Consider the following 14,135-nt stretch of genomic DNA (forward strand, 5'->3'; position numbering starts at 1 on the left):
ATTCCTGAGTGCTTTTAAGTTGATGGGTGTGTTCCCACCAATATTGCCTGAAGAACAGAGATGAGGAAGGAAAAGGAATAGAGAAGGAAACCTTCAACTTTGGTAACCAGGGAGATAGATACAAGACATACAGAACCTCAGAATTTTATGTGTCTAACTCACAGGTAAGGAATTAAAAGAACATCTTCAATGTAAGTTTACTTGAGAGCAAGCCTCAAACTTTTAACTGTGAATTTTCATCTTGGTTTTGTATATCTTGTATCTGTATGTGGTACAAAAGAGTACTGATGCTACTAACTCACCTTAATAGCATTTAAAGCATTGCTGAATTTCAGGTTCTTAAAAAAATAAAAGCAGTTCATGTCTCACAATGAATGCTGGAAAAAGGGTAGTGAATGATAAATCTAAGGGACAGTTTCTACATAAAAAAGGCAGCCGATGTTCACTGTTAAGCAATACACCTGGCAGCAGATGCCTACCCAATCAGCATATCTGTTCTCAGCAAAGTGGCAAAATAAATGTGGTAACTTATGGACAAATCTATGAGAAATCAGGTTCCATTAGTTCTGCTGCTGACAGAATAACCTGTTAAGAGGATTAAGAGTGTTAACAGTCTTTCACTAAGTTTTTCAGCCACAAAAGACTAATAGAGTATGTGCATACAGCAAGATACAGGATTCAAAAGCTGTGCCTGGCATTTTATCTTAGGCTACAGCTGATTCTTTTTTATATGCAGCCCAAAATACAGGGACAGAAACACTGAGTAATTTGGGTTGGAAGGGACCTTTAAGGATCATAATGGCCAGGTAAATCTTCCAGCACACCAGATTTCTCAAAGCCCCATCTTGACCTAACCTTAACACCCTTCCAGGGGTGGGGCATCCACACCTTCTCTAGGCAACCTGTGACAGTGCCTCACCAACCTCACAGTAAAAAATTTCTTCTATATGTCAATCTATACTTACCTTCTTTGAGTTTAAAACTTATTGTCCTATCACTACAGGCCTTGGTAAAAAGTCCCTCTCCACCTTCCTTGTAGGCCCCCCTTAAATACTAAAAGGTTGCAATAAAGGTCCCCAGAACCTTCCCTTCTCCAGACTGAACAACCTCAATGCTCTCAGCCTATCTACAGCCAGCCCTCTGATCAACTTACAAGACTTGCTCCAGCATGTCCAGTCTTTCCTAGAGCTGGATGCAGCACTCCAGGTAGGGTTTCATGAGAACAGAGGGGCAGAATCACCTCCCTCAGCCCTCTGGCCATGCTGTTTAGGATGCAGCCCAGGACACAGTTGGCTTTCTGGGCTGCAAGTGCACATTTGCAGTTCTTGTCCAATTTTTCAGAATGGACAGCACCACACTTAATCCTTCCTAAATCCTTGAAAAATCTACTCTGATTTGGGTTTCATGCAATTCTGGTAAGCCATGCATCCTGTTTCTGACTAAGTCCTGTTTTCTGTTAAATTACACTGGAAGAATTCTTGCTCATCTTGCATGGGCATATTAATCCATTCTCTTAGGACTGCAGTTACTCCAAGTTGCTGCCATTATTTTGCATAATATTTACATAATGTAACCTGATGTTTAAAGTATCAGTGGATTGCCCCAGCTGCTTACCAGAGACAGCAATGTGGGCCCATGTGTTCATTCAGATGGCTAGGCCAGACTCAGTCTGTATGACGCCCATACTGTGACTCATCACCTACTTTCTCAAGAGAGGAATGACTACTGTGCTGCAAATGCAGTCATTACTGCAGAATATTTCCTCTGTTGCCTTGCAACTGTCTATACTGATTCCTCAGAGGAGAAATAGATCTTTGCATTTGAGTCCTGTTTGTTGTAACTATCATTCTAACTGACTGGACTTGCACATAATGAGCAATAAGGAAGTAAGACGCAAGTCCCAAGTTCTTGTATAACAAACCCTTACCTTTCCAAATATACTCACTTCAAAAGATCTCAGCATCTCCTATGTTCTCTACAATGCAGCTGAATCTAAATAGGTGGAAGTTTTATTTCACAAGTAAATAGATACTGAACTGATATTTTTAACAGTAAGAAAGTTAAGGTGCTTAATGCAGTAGACTGGAAAGACTGATTTAGTTAAACTTTGGGTTTATATTGACCCAGATGAGAAAAAAAGATACAGCACATTATCAAACAGTAATTTAAAGGCATATTAATTTAGGTTAACAGCCTACATAGAAATCTTGAAGTCCAGGCACAGATAAAGTGCATGTGGATGAAGTAGGCCATTCACATTTTCAAATATGTTTTTCAAAGAGCTATATGATCTCTTAATCAATTTTCTCTTCTTGAAAATTGTCTGCATCTTCCATGTATTCTTCAAGATCATTGTATCTCTGTGAATGAAATAAAATTTGTACAGTTCATCAATATTTATTGTATTATGTAAAGGCTGTTTTTTCTTGTTCAACACATGACCAAGCATGTCAATAACATTTTAGAAGCTACATCTAAAAGCATACTAAATGCAAATGTACTACAAATTATCTTAAAATAGTCCATGAAGTGGTTCTGAACAATTCAAAGTTCTTCAGTGTAAACAGAATTCTGAAATATTCTTGCTTTGCCTCATGTACATCTTTCCCATCTTTCTAAGTTACAGCTCAAGTTTGTTGTGTTGCTGCTTTCAAATGAAACAGGGGCCTGCCCACCACAGCCCAGAGATCATGCAGCTGTCAAAAAGCTTCAAGCCAAAAGCTGATGCAAACTCTGTGAGAGTACAGCAGCACACCATTGTCTGAAGCACTGGATCAGCAGAAATGGGGGAATGGTCGAGCTGAGTTGTATTACTGATGGCTGATAACTCAGAACTGATCCATTAAATCCGACATTTTATATGAACTTACTTTCATCTGCTTGGAAAAGAATACAGGGAATAACCCAATCATACCTTCTGAATCCATCCACTCTCTTCCAAGTGGCTGAAAAGCCGCTCTACAGTGTCTTTGACGGGTTCATCCTCAACACCATCCAATCCAGCAAGAGAGCTGCAATCCATGTATAGCTTGTACTTGAAGTGTTTCAAGCTGTGATACACTCTTGTACGATTTGCACACACCATGCCAACCTTCAACACCTAGGCCAGAATGAACAAATCATTCCCTTGGATAGAACCATGATTATCTTTACAACATACAGAACTGATAGGCTAATCTAGTAAGATTTACCCAGTCAGTCCAGGAATTTTTTTTGAATAATGAAATAAATGGAGTGGCACTAGATGCATAAAATTAGCACAAACCCGTGTAATTTTCACAGCCACAGCAGAAGGATTTTTGAGCAAGCAGGCAGCCAGCAAGTCCAAGCAACAGCAGCTTATCAGTGCTGTCTTCTTGCAAACACAATCATGTTTGTAATTGGTTGTATCTTTCCTATCTCCTGGTGGAACTTTGTTACAAAATCACTAACACTTTAGACAAACATCATATTGTGAAAGCAGAGGAAGAGGAATTATTTGCTTACTTTTGCTTAATATGTAAGTACTTCCTAGGGAGATTAAATACCAGTTTTAACATTTTGTAGACTGAATAATATTCAATATTACTTCAAGAAATGTGTACACCTCACACCACTTAATAAATGGAAAGGTTGAATTTCAAAAAATAAAATCTGAACTTGAATTTTTATACAATACAAATATCAATGTGCAACTGTCTGGGAGGAATAGTTAAGCTATGATGCTGCAGAAAATAAAGCCCTAAATCTGCCAGCTATTACCAGCTTTACTTCTATGATTTCCATGCAGAAAAGATGGAACTGTCTTATTTCGCAGTTTTTTCACAGCAGTATTTATAGGTAAACAAATTATAAAATGTGCCTGTTACTACCTAATCAGAGGATGGATTAGAATAGATTTGTTATCCTCTATCACCAACTACCGTGAAAATACTGAGTAATGTATTGGTTACAAGAATCTTTGGCTATCCTAAGTGTTCACTAAGAATATGTGACATTGGACTCAGTTTTCACCTGCCTTTAAGCACATTCTGCATTTGACAAGAGAATGTTTTCTTCCACATCCACCATAACAGTAGCTCCAGTAGATGCAATGGCAAATCAGAAGAGTCATCTGTCCTCTCTAAATGACCCACAGGTGCACTGATTACTACTTCAACCCATGGAGACAAAGCCTATCAGGTAAGAAATCTACATCTGGCTGGTTTCCAGAAGTCAAGTTTTCCAAAAAGCAACATAATTTAGATGTACGTAAAGAAATTGATTTTGTTTTTCTAAAAAAAACCCAAACAAAACAACACAAAAAACCCCACAAAAAACAAACAATCAAACAAAAAAACCACAAAAAACAAAACAAAACAAAAAAACAACCAAACCCTCATCAACTTATCCTCCAAGGACATTATTTTGTACTAATGTCTTGTCACTTGTCTTTGTCACAGCTGCAATTGCATTGCTGTTTTACATTATGTGCATATATATATATACACATATATATAAAAAAATATATGTAAACAGAATTTTAAGTTGCAAAACTATTTCTTCTGAGCCACAAAAGTGACACCTTTTATTGCTAGTAATCTGAATACTCTCAAACTACAAGAAGGTTAAGTTTTAATTAAGGCTTACAACCTGCATTTTCAGGGAGCTTTTCTGAATGCATCACCAAATGTTTGCATCTGTGAGCAGTTCCCCAAAACACCTGACCTACTTGTGCAACCTAGCATTAGCTCTATCTGTCCACAATGAAACTAACAGAAAAGCATATTTTTAAGGATTATGTAAACAGATTTCATATGTATTAGTTATGTATTTTCTTAACTATCAGTGGATATCACCAGGCATAGTATCAGTTAAGTCAAAAGAGACACACTTACTTAAAAGAACTTTTGATCTGACCTACAGTAAATGGTTATTAACTGAAATTTTAAACATTTTGCGATTAAAAAAATGCCTATTACTAAATTTTAATTTTCTACTGATCATGTACATTATAGCTATATACAGATCCATTTCCTAGCATCCCCAAAAATGAAAAACTAAGTCTTGTGTTTGGTGCTACATGTGTTTCTCAAGTGCAAGACCTACCAGCTAATGCTGAGCCTTGATTAATTCAAATCTCCAGAAGCACCATTTCAAATACTGCAGCAATGAAGAACTGAGCTGCAGTGTTTCGTAGAGCATTGCACAACTTTTCAAGTATCCCAAGCAATGAGGTGTGGCATTTGGAACATTATGTGATATAAAATAGGAGATACCATCTTGCAGCAAACTGATGGCCCAGTTTTCTCCCCTGTGACAACAGCCAGCAGGAGATATGCAGGAAGTTAGTGTTAAGATCCAGCACAAACATTGGAATGATCATAAAATTACCACACATTTTCTGGCAGTCAAGAGTTAACATGTCTGTATCATCCCAAATCTCATGTTCCATAAAGTGAAAGAACCTTCCCCAAGTACCTGTCTAATCCATTTTGGGACCCAATACTATTTTTCCCTTCCAAAATATCCTGTGGCAGTGTGTTGCATAGCTTATTTATGTGCAACATGGAGAAATGCCAAAGGCAAACAGCTAAATACCATATAAATGTAACCATGTATTGTGTTTTTAAGCAAGAAAGATAGTCTAAAAAATACAATGCTATTTCAGAATGTAGCTGTGGAAAGAATCTCATTACTGTACTCACTTTAATTTTTTCCCCCTCACAGTTCTCAGTCCCTCTGTGTTAATGCTTAACTTATCTACTCAAGCTGGCCCTATCAGCCAAAGTTGTGTTAAATCACTTGGTATGGAATGTAGGAGCATGGCTGGACAATAGCAAATCATGTAGTGACTGAATCCGTGTCCTCTAAGCATGTTTATAAACACATCACCAAGAATGAGAGTAGAAAACAGTTTGCAATCCAGGTGACATAAGGAGCAAGGAAGTGTGGGGGACACCTGTATCTCTAGACATTGCAATTCTCCCAGATCAGGGGGAAATCAGAATTGGCAGCAACACAGTGAACAATCACTGCAAGCCTAAGCAAAACTGGAACAGCTGTTTCTCTTCTCTTTCTACTGGCAAAGCAGACTACTTCAGAGATGAGAGAAAAGGAAAGTTTTATGCAGAAGAAGGAGGTTGGAGGTATGTTTTTGTTCTCTTCACATCTACTTTTCTTGGATATTTCCAAACTCTATAGAAAATAGTCCAACTATGTGTTTACGTTCAGTTTGATCTGTCAGTGCTGAACTGCCTTCACTATCAGTCAATTAAGCTTGTGAAATGGCAGTTTTATGTAGCTCCATGGGCCCTTTTTTCTTTCCTTTTTTTTCTTTCTTCCTAAATTGGCAGGACAAGTTGAGAACAGTATTTTTAGCAGTCTAAACTGCAGGTCACCATAAGAACACAAATGTTGCATTACAAGACACTATCAAAAATGACTGGAAAGTGCTCAAGTGCTCTCTCTCCAGAGTCTGCTTAACAGCCACCGAGCTATACTGAGCAGGCACAGAGTAGACCTCCCCAGATGCTAGTGTACACAGGGTAGAAAAAGCTCTCATGTTTTGCTGCTAAGCTGAAGAGGACAAAAATGAACTAGCAAGTTCAGTATTCCATAGGATATTTCAAGTTTTTTTTCCAACGTGAAAAACAGCCAACACTTTATGCAGGACAACATTTGGTCAGTAGTGAGGGAACTGCTACTGTTATTTCCACAGTTAAGATGGAAGTTAGGTAAAGATTAAATTCTTGTTCTAGTTCACTAATTACTTCTGGTCAGGTAAGGTACACACTTCCCATGAAAAACTCAGTATTTTTAAATTAGTGATCTGTATGTCAGGAAGAATGACTATGACAGACTGCACTATCAGTGCTGGGATGACTGCAGAGGACTTACTGTTTTCCTCCAATAAACAGGATTAGAAAGGGGAAAAGCATTGCTGGAAAAGCCTAGCTTTTTTGACTATCATGCACTTACATACTTTTCAAAACAGAGTATCAGCAACTGCTGCTCAGAAGGGTGTGTAATATAAGCAAACTCTGGCACAGACTTTCAAGCTCCTGCATTATATGCAGAGTCCTGTATAACAAAATGCTAATCTTAGTGACACCTCTCAAATATCTAAGTTAAAGAGTTTGCAAACATCCAAACAATACAGGTTTGGGCTTCAGTAAGGTATACTCCCTGTCTGACGAGGGTTTAACTTTATTTCTGCTTAAGAAATTCTATTATACCTCATTACCAAATATACTGAAAAAACCCCTTGTTCTGAAACTTTTTTATTTTCAACAAATACTGTGATGAACTTCAGCTGTGTTCAAAAATTCTTTTACACTCACAAATAAAATACCATCTGTGTCTCCTGAAAGGGAAGAAAGGCAGGACTTGGATATTAGCTTGGTAAACAACTGTAGCAATATTTTATTCTTGACAAATCATGTGCTTTGAATTTATCATAAGAGGTCATGAATTGCATTACTGAAGGTCATACACATAACTAATTATAACAATTATGTGTAGCTGTAAATTTGAAGGAAGATCTCTGAATAACAGAAACACGCAGGTTCTTGAGAGTCAAGGTTTTCAAGAGGCTCTTCAAAAGGCTCAGGTGTGAAATTAAATTGTGTTAGACTATTATTAAATTATTTTAGGTGACTTCTCAAGTCACGTAAAATGACTGCCTAATGGAACATTATGTAACAACATGAAAGATGCCTTTTAGTAAAAAAAAAAAAATCCAAAATGTTATAGAAGTGACAACTAAGGGAGAGAAATAGATACAAGACTACCTAAATGGAAGTGTTCTCTAGTTTGGACAAGTAATTCTGATAGTGCAGTAATGGGGAAAAGGCTCCAATAAAATGTACTGATGTAGGTAGGAACAAGTTTTCTTGAAAGGAGATCAGCAACTTCAAGTGTTAATGCATCTGAGATGCCAAGATAATTTGTCCTGAGTGAACAGCTATGTGGGAAATAGCATATGTGGGAAAAAATCTGAAGAATGAAGCAGTAAATTCTGACAAGGTCACACTTGGACTGCTAGGATGACCATTGCACTGTTTCACTCAATGTCTGAACCTAGGGTAAACAAGAACTGCTGGACATGGACAGTCTAAGTGCTAGAGGCAGAGCAGGCACGGAACTAGCAAACTAGCAAAATGCTGAACAAATTTTACTTGCAACAAAATAGAAAACAAATGTTCAATGGCAAGGATTGTCCCTCATACGGAAAGTTACTTTTACAGTGTTTCTGACCACTAATCAATGCAAGATTCCTGCTGGGAAAATCTTAAGGGCATTATAAGCACACACAAAGGTAAAGGGCATTTTCATTAAGGGGTAGACGTGGGGAGGAAACAGCATATGTGTCATTGCGATGCAGGTAAAATCAAAGGTCATAGAAAAACTTCTGACTTATTTTCTTGATAAAAGAAAAAAAAAATAGAGTACTGGTTTGAAATTACCTGTTTATCGTCTGACATGAAGTCATCCACTTCTAAAGTTTCACTATTATAAAGCCTTCCAGAGAGCAACACACTGAACTTACAACACCGCTTCATTTCACAAGCCTGACAAGACATATTCTCTGTATTTGTCAAGCTTATGCGAACATCTGGGTAACAATCCACACGCTCCTGAAAAACAGATTCCAAATAACATTCAGGAATCTCTGTTAAATGAACAATGCCTCAACCAGGCTGCTGAGTACTCTGTACTCACACAAAATTAGTCCAAGAGAAATGAAAGAGATCCAAATTTCATTATTACAGTGACTATTAAATCATCACACCCATGACACTAATACTCTTCTAGTAATATACATACAATAACTAATTGCTCTACACTGACTTGATTTTATTGTAGTAGTAGAAGGTTCATGATGAACATACTGTTTACCTTCTTGTGGGAGGAGGAAAGAAAATTTGTTAGAACATTTAGCAAGTGACAAAAAAAATCTCAAATGTCATCTGCTGAAGTTAGCAGGAGACACATTCAGGTAGCTGAGGACATCCTGTTCTGATACCTGAATGTTTGTCTGGTAATCAGCCTGTAAAATATTTCTGATATTTATACAAGCATCCAAACAAAATATTTAAGTTAAAGATCAACAGTTGCTATTAAAAAGATATATAATTATAGTGATTGTTGCACCTTTACAGAGAATTTCAGCATTTAAAGGAGAGTCTACACACCTTGTATCGATCTTTCCAGCGACTTCTACAGATTAAGTTCTCAAGACGAGGCTGAATGAAGCGGTTGTCCAAATAATGAAGTGAGAGCAGCATATCTTGTGCATACTTCTTTTGTCTAGTTCCATCTGTTCAGTGACAATCATTACTAATTTGCTGACCACCCAATGTCGTACAAGTTTTTTAGATAAATTTTTCAAGGACATTATGCTTCTGCATACTAAGAACTATGAATGATTTTACCAAACTGTTACTGAATACATTTGCTATTGTTACCCATAAAAATGATTAATGCATCTTGATAAAGGGATACATTTTACTATTTAAAAGAGGTATATGAATAAACTCTGCAAACAAGTCAAAAGCTCTCATCCCAAAAGGGAGATCCATTCACTCAATCCCATTTAAAAGAAATGGAAAAGGAGGAAGCATGTGGGGGAATGTCATGCTTTTCAACCAATCTGTTTAAGTTGTTCAAAATGTTTAAGGGAAGTGGTTGGAATCCCTGAAAACAAACTGCTCTGAGCTACTTCAGAGAAGAAATTTTGACAAATCTCTTTGTCACTTATAAAGACCACAGTGAAGCGGACCTTGACTTCAGTAACACAGTCAGGTGCCTTGAGTTAGGCAGTGTAAGTACTTCAAAATACTTACTCAGGCAAAATGAATAAAAAAGCATGAGGATGAGTAAAACTACCACTATTACTGTTTCCCAAATACATGCTGGACTCCAAGAATTGAGCAGGACTTCCTTAGAAGCAGGCTAATGCACACTGCCCTGGGACTTCAGTGTGTACAGACATAAAATTTAACTCAGCTACCTCCCCATGCCTTCTAGCAAAGTTGTTATCCAAAAAAAAGCTGACCTGAGAAGGACCACTGGCTATCTAACTTTCTATATAAAAGTAGTTAATTGTTGTTATAGCCACCATAATTGCAATTAACTCTTTCCATATTCACTTTACACACACATTTGCCATATGAGCTTGTAGAGACTTTGACAGACCAAAAAACAAAATCCCTCCCAAAAAAAAGCAATTGTGAACTCCAATACTATAGTAGCTGCTCTTGAGTCAAAACTAATGAAGAGATTCACTTCCATTAACTCAGAACAATCCATTCTACATTACAAAAATAGATTTTTGTAATGCTAGGCTCTGTTCATACAATGTTCGTGTACAACCTCCAGCTCACCCACAGAGCTCATTTACTTCTAGCAACTTGGCAATAAAGTGTTACATTTTATTGAGCAGATACCATATGAAATAGAAGGAAGCTTTTACAACATTAATCTGGCAGTGTTTACTTACTACTTTTCAAAGGCTTGTTTTTACTTGTTGAAACAAACCAAACCAAACCAAACCAAACACCTAAAAGAACTAGCAGTGGTAGATGAAAGACATTTTTAGCTCCAAGAGCCTTTATTCTCAGGTCTGTGGTGTACTTCAGTTTCTCCATTCCCTCTTAGTTCCTCATGACACCAAAACCTCCACTCTTGGCACTTTACTGACTCCTTCCACAATCTGACACCGAGAGTCCTCTCCTTAATCCAAACTTTACAGTGCTTATGAAACTATGTGTGAGGCTGTTATTCAGCCCCACTGGGCCAAATGCCAAAAAGCATTTCCTCAGAAAGAATAAGACAAGTACTGACTGCAGCTGAAGCTTATTTATCTGATGTGTTAATAAAAAAAGAAAAAAAAAAGTCTCATATAGAGTCATCTCCATAACTAAAAGCATTCATTATCCATCAAATTCCTACGAAAAAAAAAAAAGCTGTGAAGCACAAGAGATTTTGACAAACCAGCTGACCTTGCAATGTTTTCATTGAGATATCTGCTTTGAGACTAATTTGGTTTTTATGCTGGAAAGGTTACTACTGATTAATAACACAGAAACACATTCCTACATCTCAAGAAGGCATTTCAAGCCTTCTGTGCTCAAGGATTAAGTCTACACATTTTTTCCAAGATTAATGTATCATTTTCAGATAGACTCCCCTCTGCTCTCCCCCACAAAAGTTATATATCAAGAAAACCACAGATTTCAAGACCTTCAGTTCTATACTGTGATCAGGATAAACACCCTCCCCTAAAATAAATGGCTTTGTATAACTTTGAATGCATTAATATATATATTTAATGCAACTTACCATATAATGAGCTCAGAAAACAGTCATCAATTGCATTTATGAGGAAAGCCTTTACTATTCTTTTGAAGTGTACATAATGATCACAGCGAGATACTAGGAAGAAAGCAACACAATCAAAATTTACAAAAAGAAGGAAAAAAAATCTGAAAAAAGAGTAAGCCATGTTAGAAGTCCTGTAAGAATTCTTCTTCTTCTATTGCAAGTTTTGAATTTTAAAGTTATTTTAAAACAGATTTAGCAATCATTTCAATGCACAAAACCCACACCCATAGGATTTTGCCTTTAAATTGTGCTTCTCACCCCAGCGATCCTACAGAATTTTAGCATCCTGAAGTCACATGTGCTTCCAGCAAGAAGAGTCCACAGTAAGAACTACAAACACTAAAAGAAGGGAATAATTTGTTCTATGAGTAGCAGAAAATAATATAAATCAGAGAAGGTCAGGTTGTTGTGGTCATGGGATTTTTGCTTGCATTTTGTTTGTGTTCATTTTTTTCTTTCTTTCAAATTCTGCTGATGTTCTTCACTGGGGAAGAAATATCACAAATACTTGTGACTACTTACAGTAGCGCTGACTGTCCAGTCACTACATACCTACTTCTGAATAACAAAGTGGGAAAAAAATAACCTGTGTGAAGTTCTGTTTCAAATCTCTCTGCTCCATCCAGAAACTGTTTTTCATAAAAGAACAACCTGAAGAGATTTCTTGCTCAGCGTAATTCAGCTGAGATTGGCCACTGAAGTCAGAAACCCCTCTAGACCTCTGGTCCCAAGTCTTACCACCACGGAATAAAAACACATTTAAAAAACCCCAAAACAAAAAAACAACCAAACAAAAAAAAATCCAAAACATAGAATCCCAAGCCCCAAACTCATAGTGAGAGCAGAATTTGGACAGATTAACATAGCTGCTCTTAGCATAAACCACAAGATTGCAAGATGAAGGATGATGCTTTCAGGTCTCCACACGAATGAACGCATCACAGGCAGCCTACTTCATCCTAAATCAAACAAACTGAAAAAACCCTGTGCAATAAGGTTTCACTTTTTCCCCCCCAACTTATACCCTCTCCTTAGTTAGACACTGAAGGACTGTAGAAGTTTTCTGTGGAAATCAGAATGCTTTCATAATAAATTGAAACCTTTTGGGTATCTGCTTTTAAATATCACATCCTACTCCTTAGCATTTGTATTTAGCCCACTAAATTTTATTACAGTACTACGAGCTAGTTTTACATGAAGAATTATCACTAATTTTGGTCTTACGCTGTGGGATGTAGTGTGCCAGCAGCTCGTTGTTTGATGGATTTGGTTGCTTTTGATGTGGCTGATTTTCACTCTTCACATGGTCTGTGTTGTCAATGTCATCATCATCGTTTTCCTCTTCCTCTACTATAAAATCTTTTATGCTGCCACTGTCAGCTTCACTGCCTTCTGATGGTGTGAGGGGCAGCTGACAAAACAGTTCCTCTTCTTCTGATGCTTCACTATTAGAATCCTAATTAAAATTAAAAAAGTACTTCAAACACAAGAATTTTCAGTATTTGCACAAAGAAAATACTACATACACCAGCTAAGATTTCTGACTGTCTCATAATACCATTTGGTCAATTAACAAGAAAGCATGCATTTCCAAAGGATACATCATCCTTAGCTGTATATCATCCACAGATGACAATTACTTTCAGCTTTAAATTAGCTATTTCTGTGTACCTCTCTTCAGTCTACTTCCAGGAATTAAGCTAACATGAGATCTCCAAGACACTTCAGTATGTATTCTGCTTCCTGATAAAAATAATTCGATAGATTTTCAGCAGTCATTATTATCCAGTTAACGTGACTGTTCAAATATTACAGAACTTTGTCATGCATTCAAAGCCAGAAAATCCCATTGGTTTGTATCTCTTAACCGTTCCTCACATTAAGTATTTTCTCCAACTAAATGTCAAAGATAAAACCCCGACCTCACAATTTGCACTGCTGCAGGATCTCCGAGCTGCGCTCTGTCTTCTTACAAGCTCTTTCAATTTCGCAAGCACGTTGTGTCTCTTACTCGTAGAAACACTCTCTGCGGGGCATGTGTTATCCGGATGCTCTTCTTCAGAACTCTCCCCGTCACCCATTATCACACAGCGGCGCTTGGCAGAAACCTTTCTAACAAGGATGTCGCTGCCGTCGCTTCCATCGCTGTCGAACATGACAGAAGCGCTCGGCCTCCTCCGCTTCCCGGGCACGACGCGCTCATCGTCACCATCTTCTGTCACTTCCCCAGCGCGGTCTTTCTCCTCGCCGTCTGAAACAAAGCCGCTCTTCGCAGCCGCTCGGTCTTGTTCATCTATTTCACTTTCCGATGTGGTGGAGTCCTCCTGCTCCTCGGAGCTGGACGAGGCCTCCTCAGTGCTGTCGAGCAGTACGAGCGCCCTTCTAGTGCGTCTCCAATCCACCCGGGATTTGGATGGCGGCACTTCCGCCCCTGCTCTCTTATTTCTTGTTTCGTATCTTTTGACAGCTGGTTTTACCCCCATCGGGAGGCTGTAGCAACACGCCTACATATACAAACCGGCAGAACAAAGCACTTATTGCATCGTGCCCTTCAGAGGGGAGAAGAGTACGCTTTGCTCCGTGCGCTCATGACTTAGCAGCAACATCAAGAGACTCACGCGGAAACCAGCACCAAACGAAACTCAGCAGCTTGTCGAGAGGCTACACCTTACTCAAGACGCGCACAAGTGGCCGCGCTGAAGGGATGAAGATCTGCCACTCCCGGGGCCGCCCCGGCTCGCGCGCCGCCATTTCCCGCCGTTACCCGCGCGCCGCCGCTTCTTCCCGCC

At 38.3% G+C, this 14,135-nt stretch overlaps 1 protein-coding gene across 1 annotated transcript; it reads right to left on the reverse strand.

The window, feature by feature from the left end:
• Positions 1–1,866: 1,866 nt before the first annotated feature.
• CCDC82 (coiled-coil domain containing 82) lies at positions 1,867–14,087 on the reverse strand. The gene is made up of 7 exons (XM_062514448.1): positions 13,269–14,087; positions 12,571–12,802; positions 11,305–11,397; positions 9,156–9,280; positions 8,427–8,597; positions 2,915–3,100; positions 1,867–2,360 (listed from the first exon to the last, which is right to left on the reverse strand). Exons 1-7 carry the CDS (start codon positions 13,827–13,829, stop codon positions 2,295–2,297), a joined length of 1,434 nt encoding a protein of 477 aa, XP_062370432.1. The 5' UTR covers positions 13,830–14,087; the 3' UTR covers positions 1,867–2,294.
• Between the last annotated feature and the right edge of the window lie 48 nt (positions 14,088–14,135).

This window comes from Cinclus cinclus, chromosome 2 (genome assembly GCF_963662255.1).
Source record: "Cinclus cinclus chromosome 2, bCinCin1.1, whole genome shotgun sequence".
In the NCBI taxonomy this organism is placed as follows: Eukaryota; Metazoa; Chordata; class Aves; order Passeriformes; family Cinclidae; genus Cinclus; species Cinclus cinclus.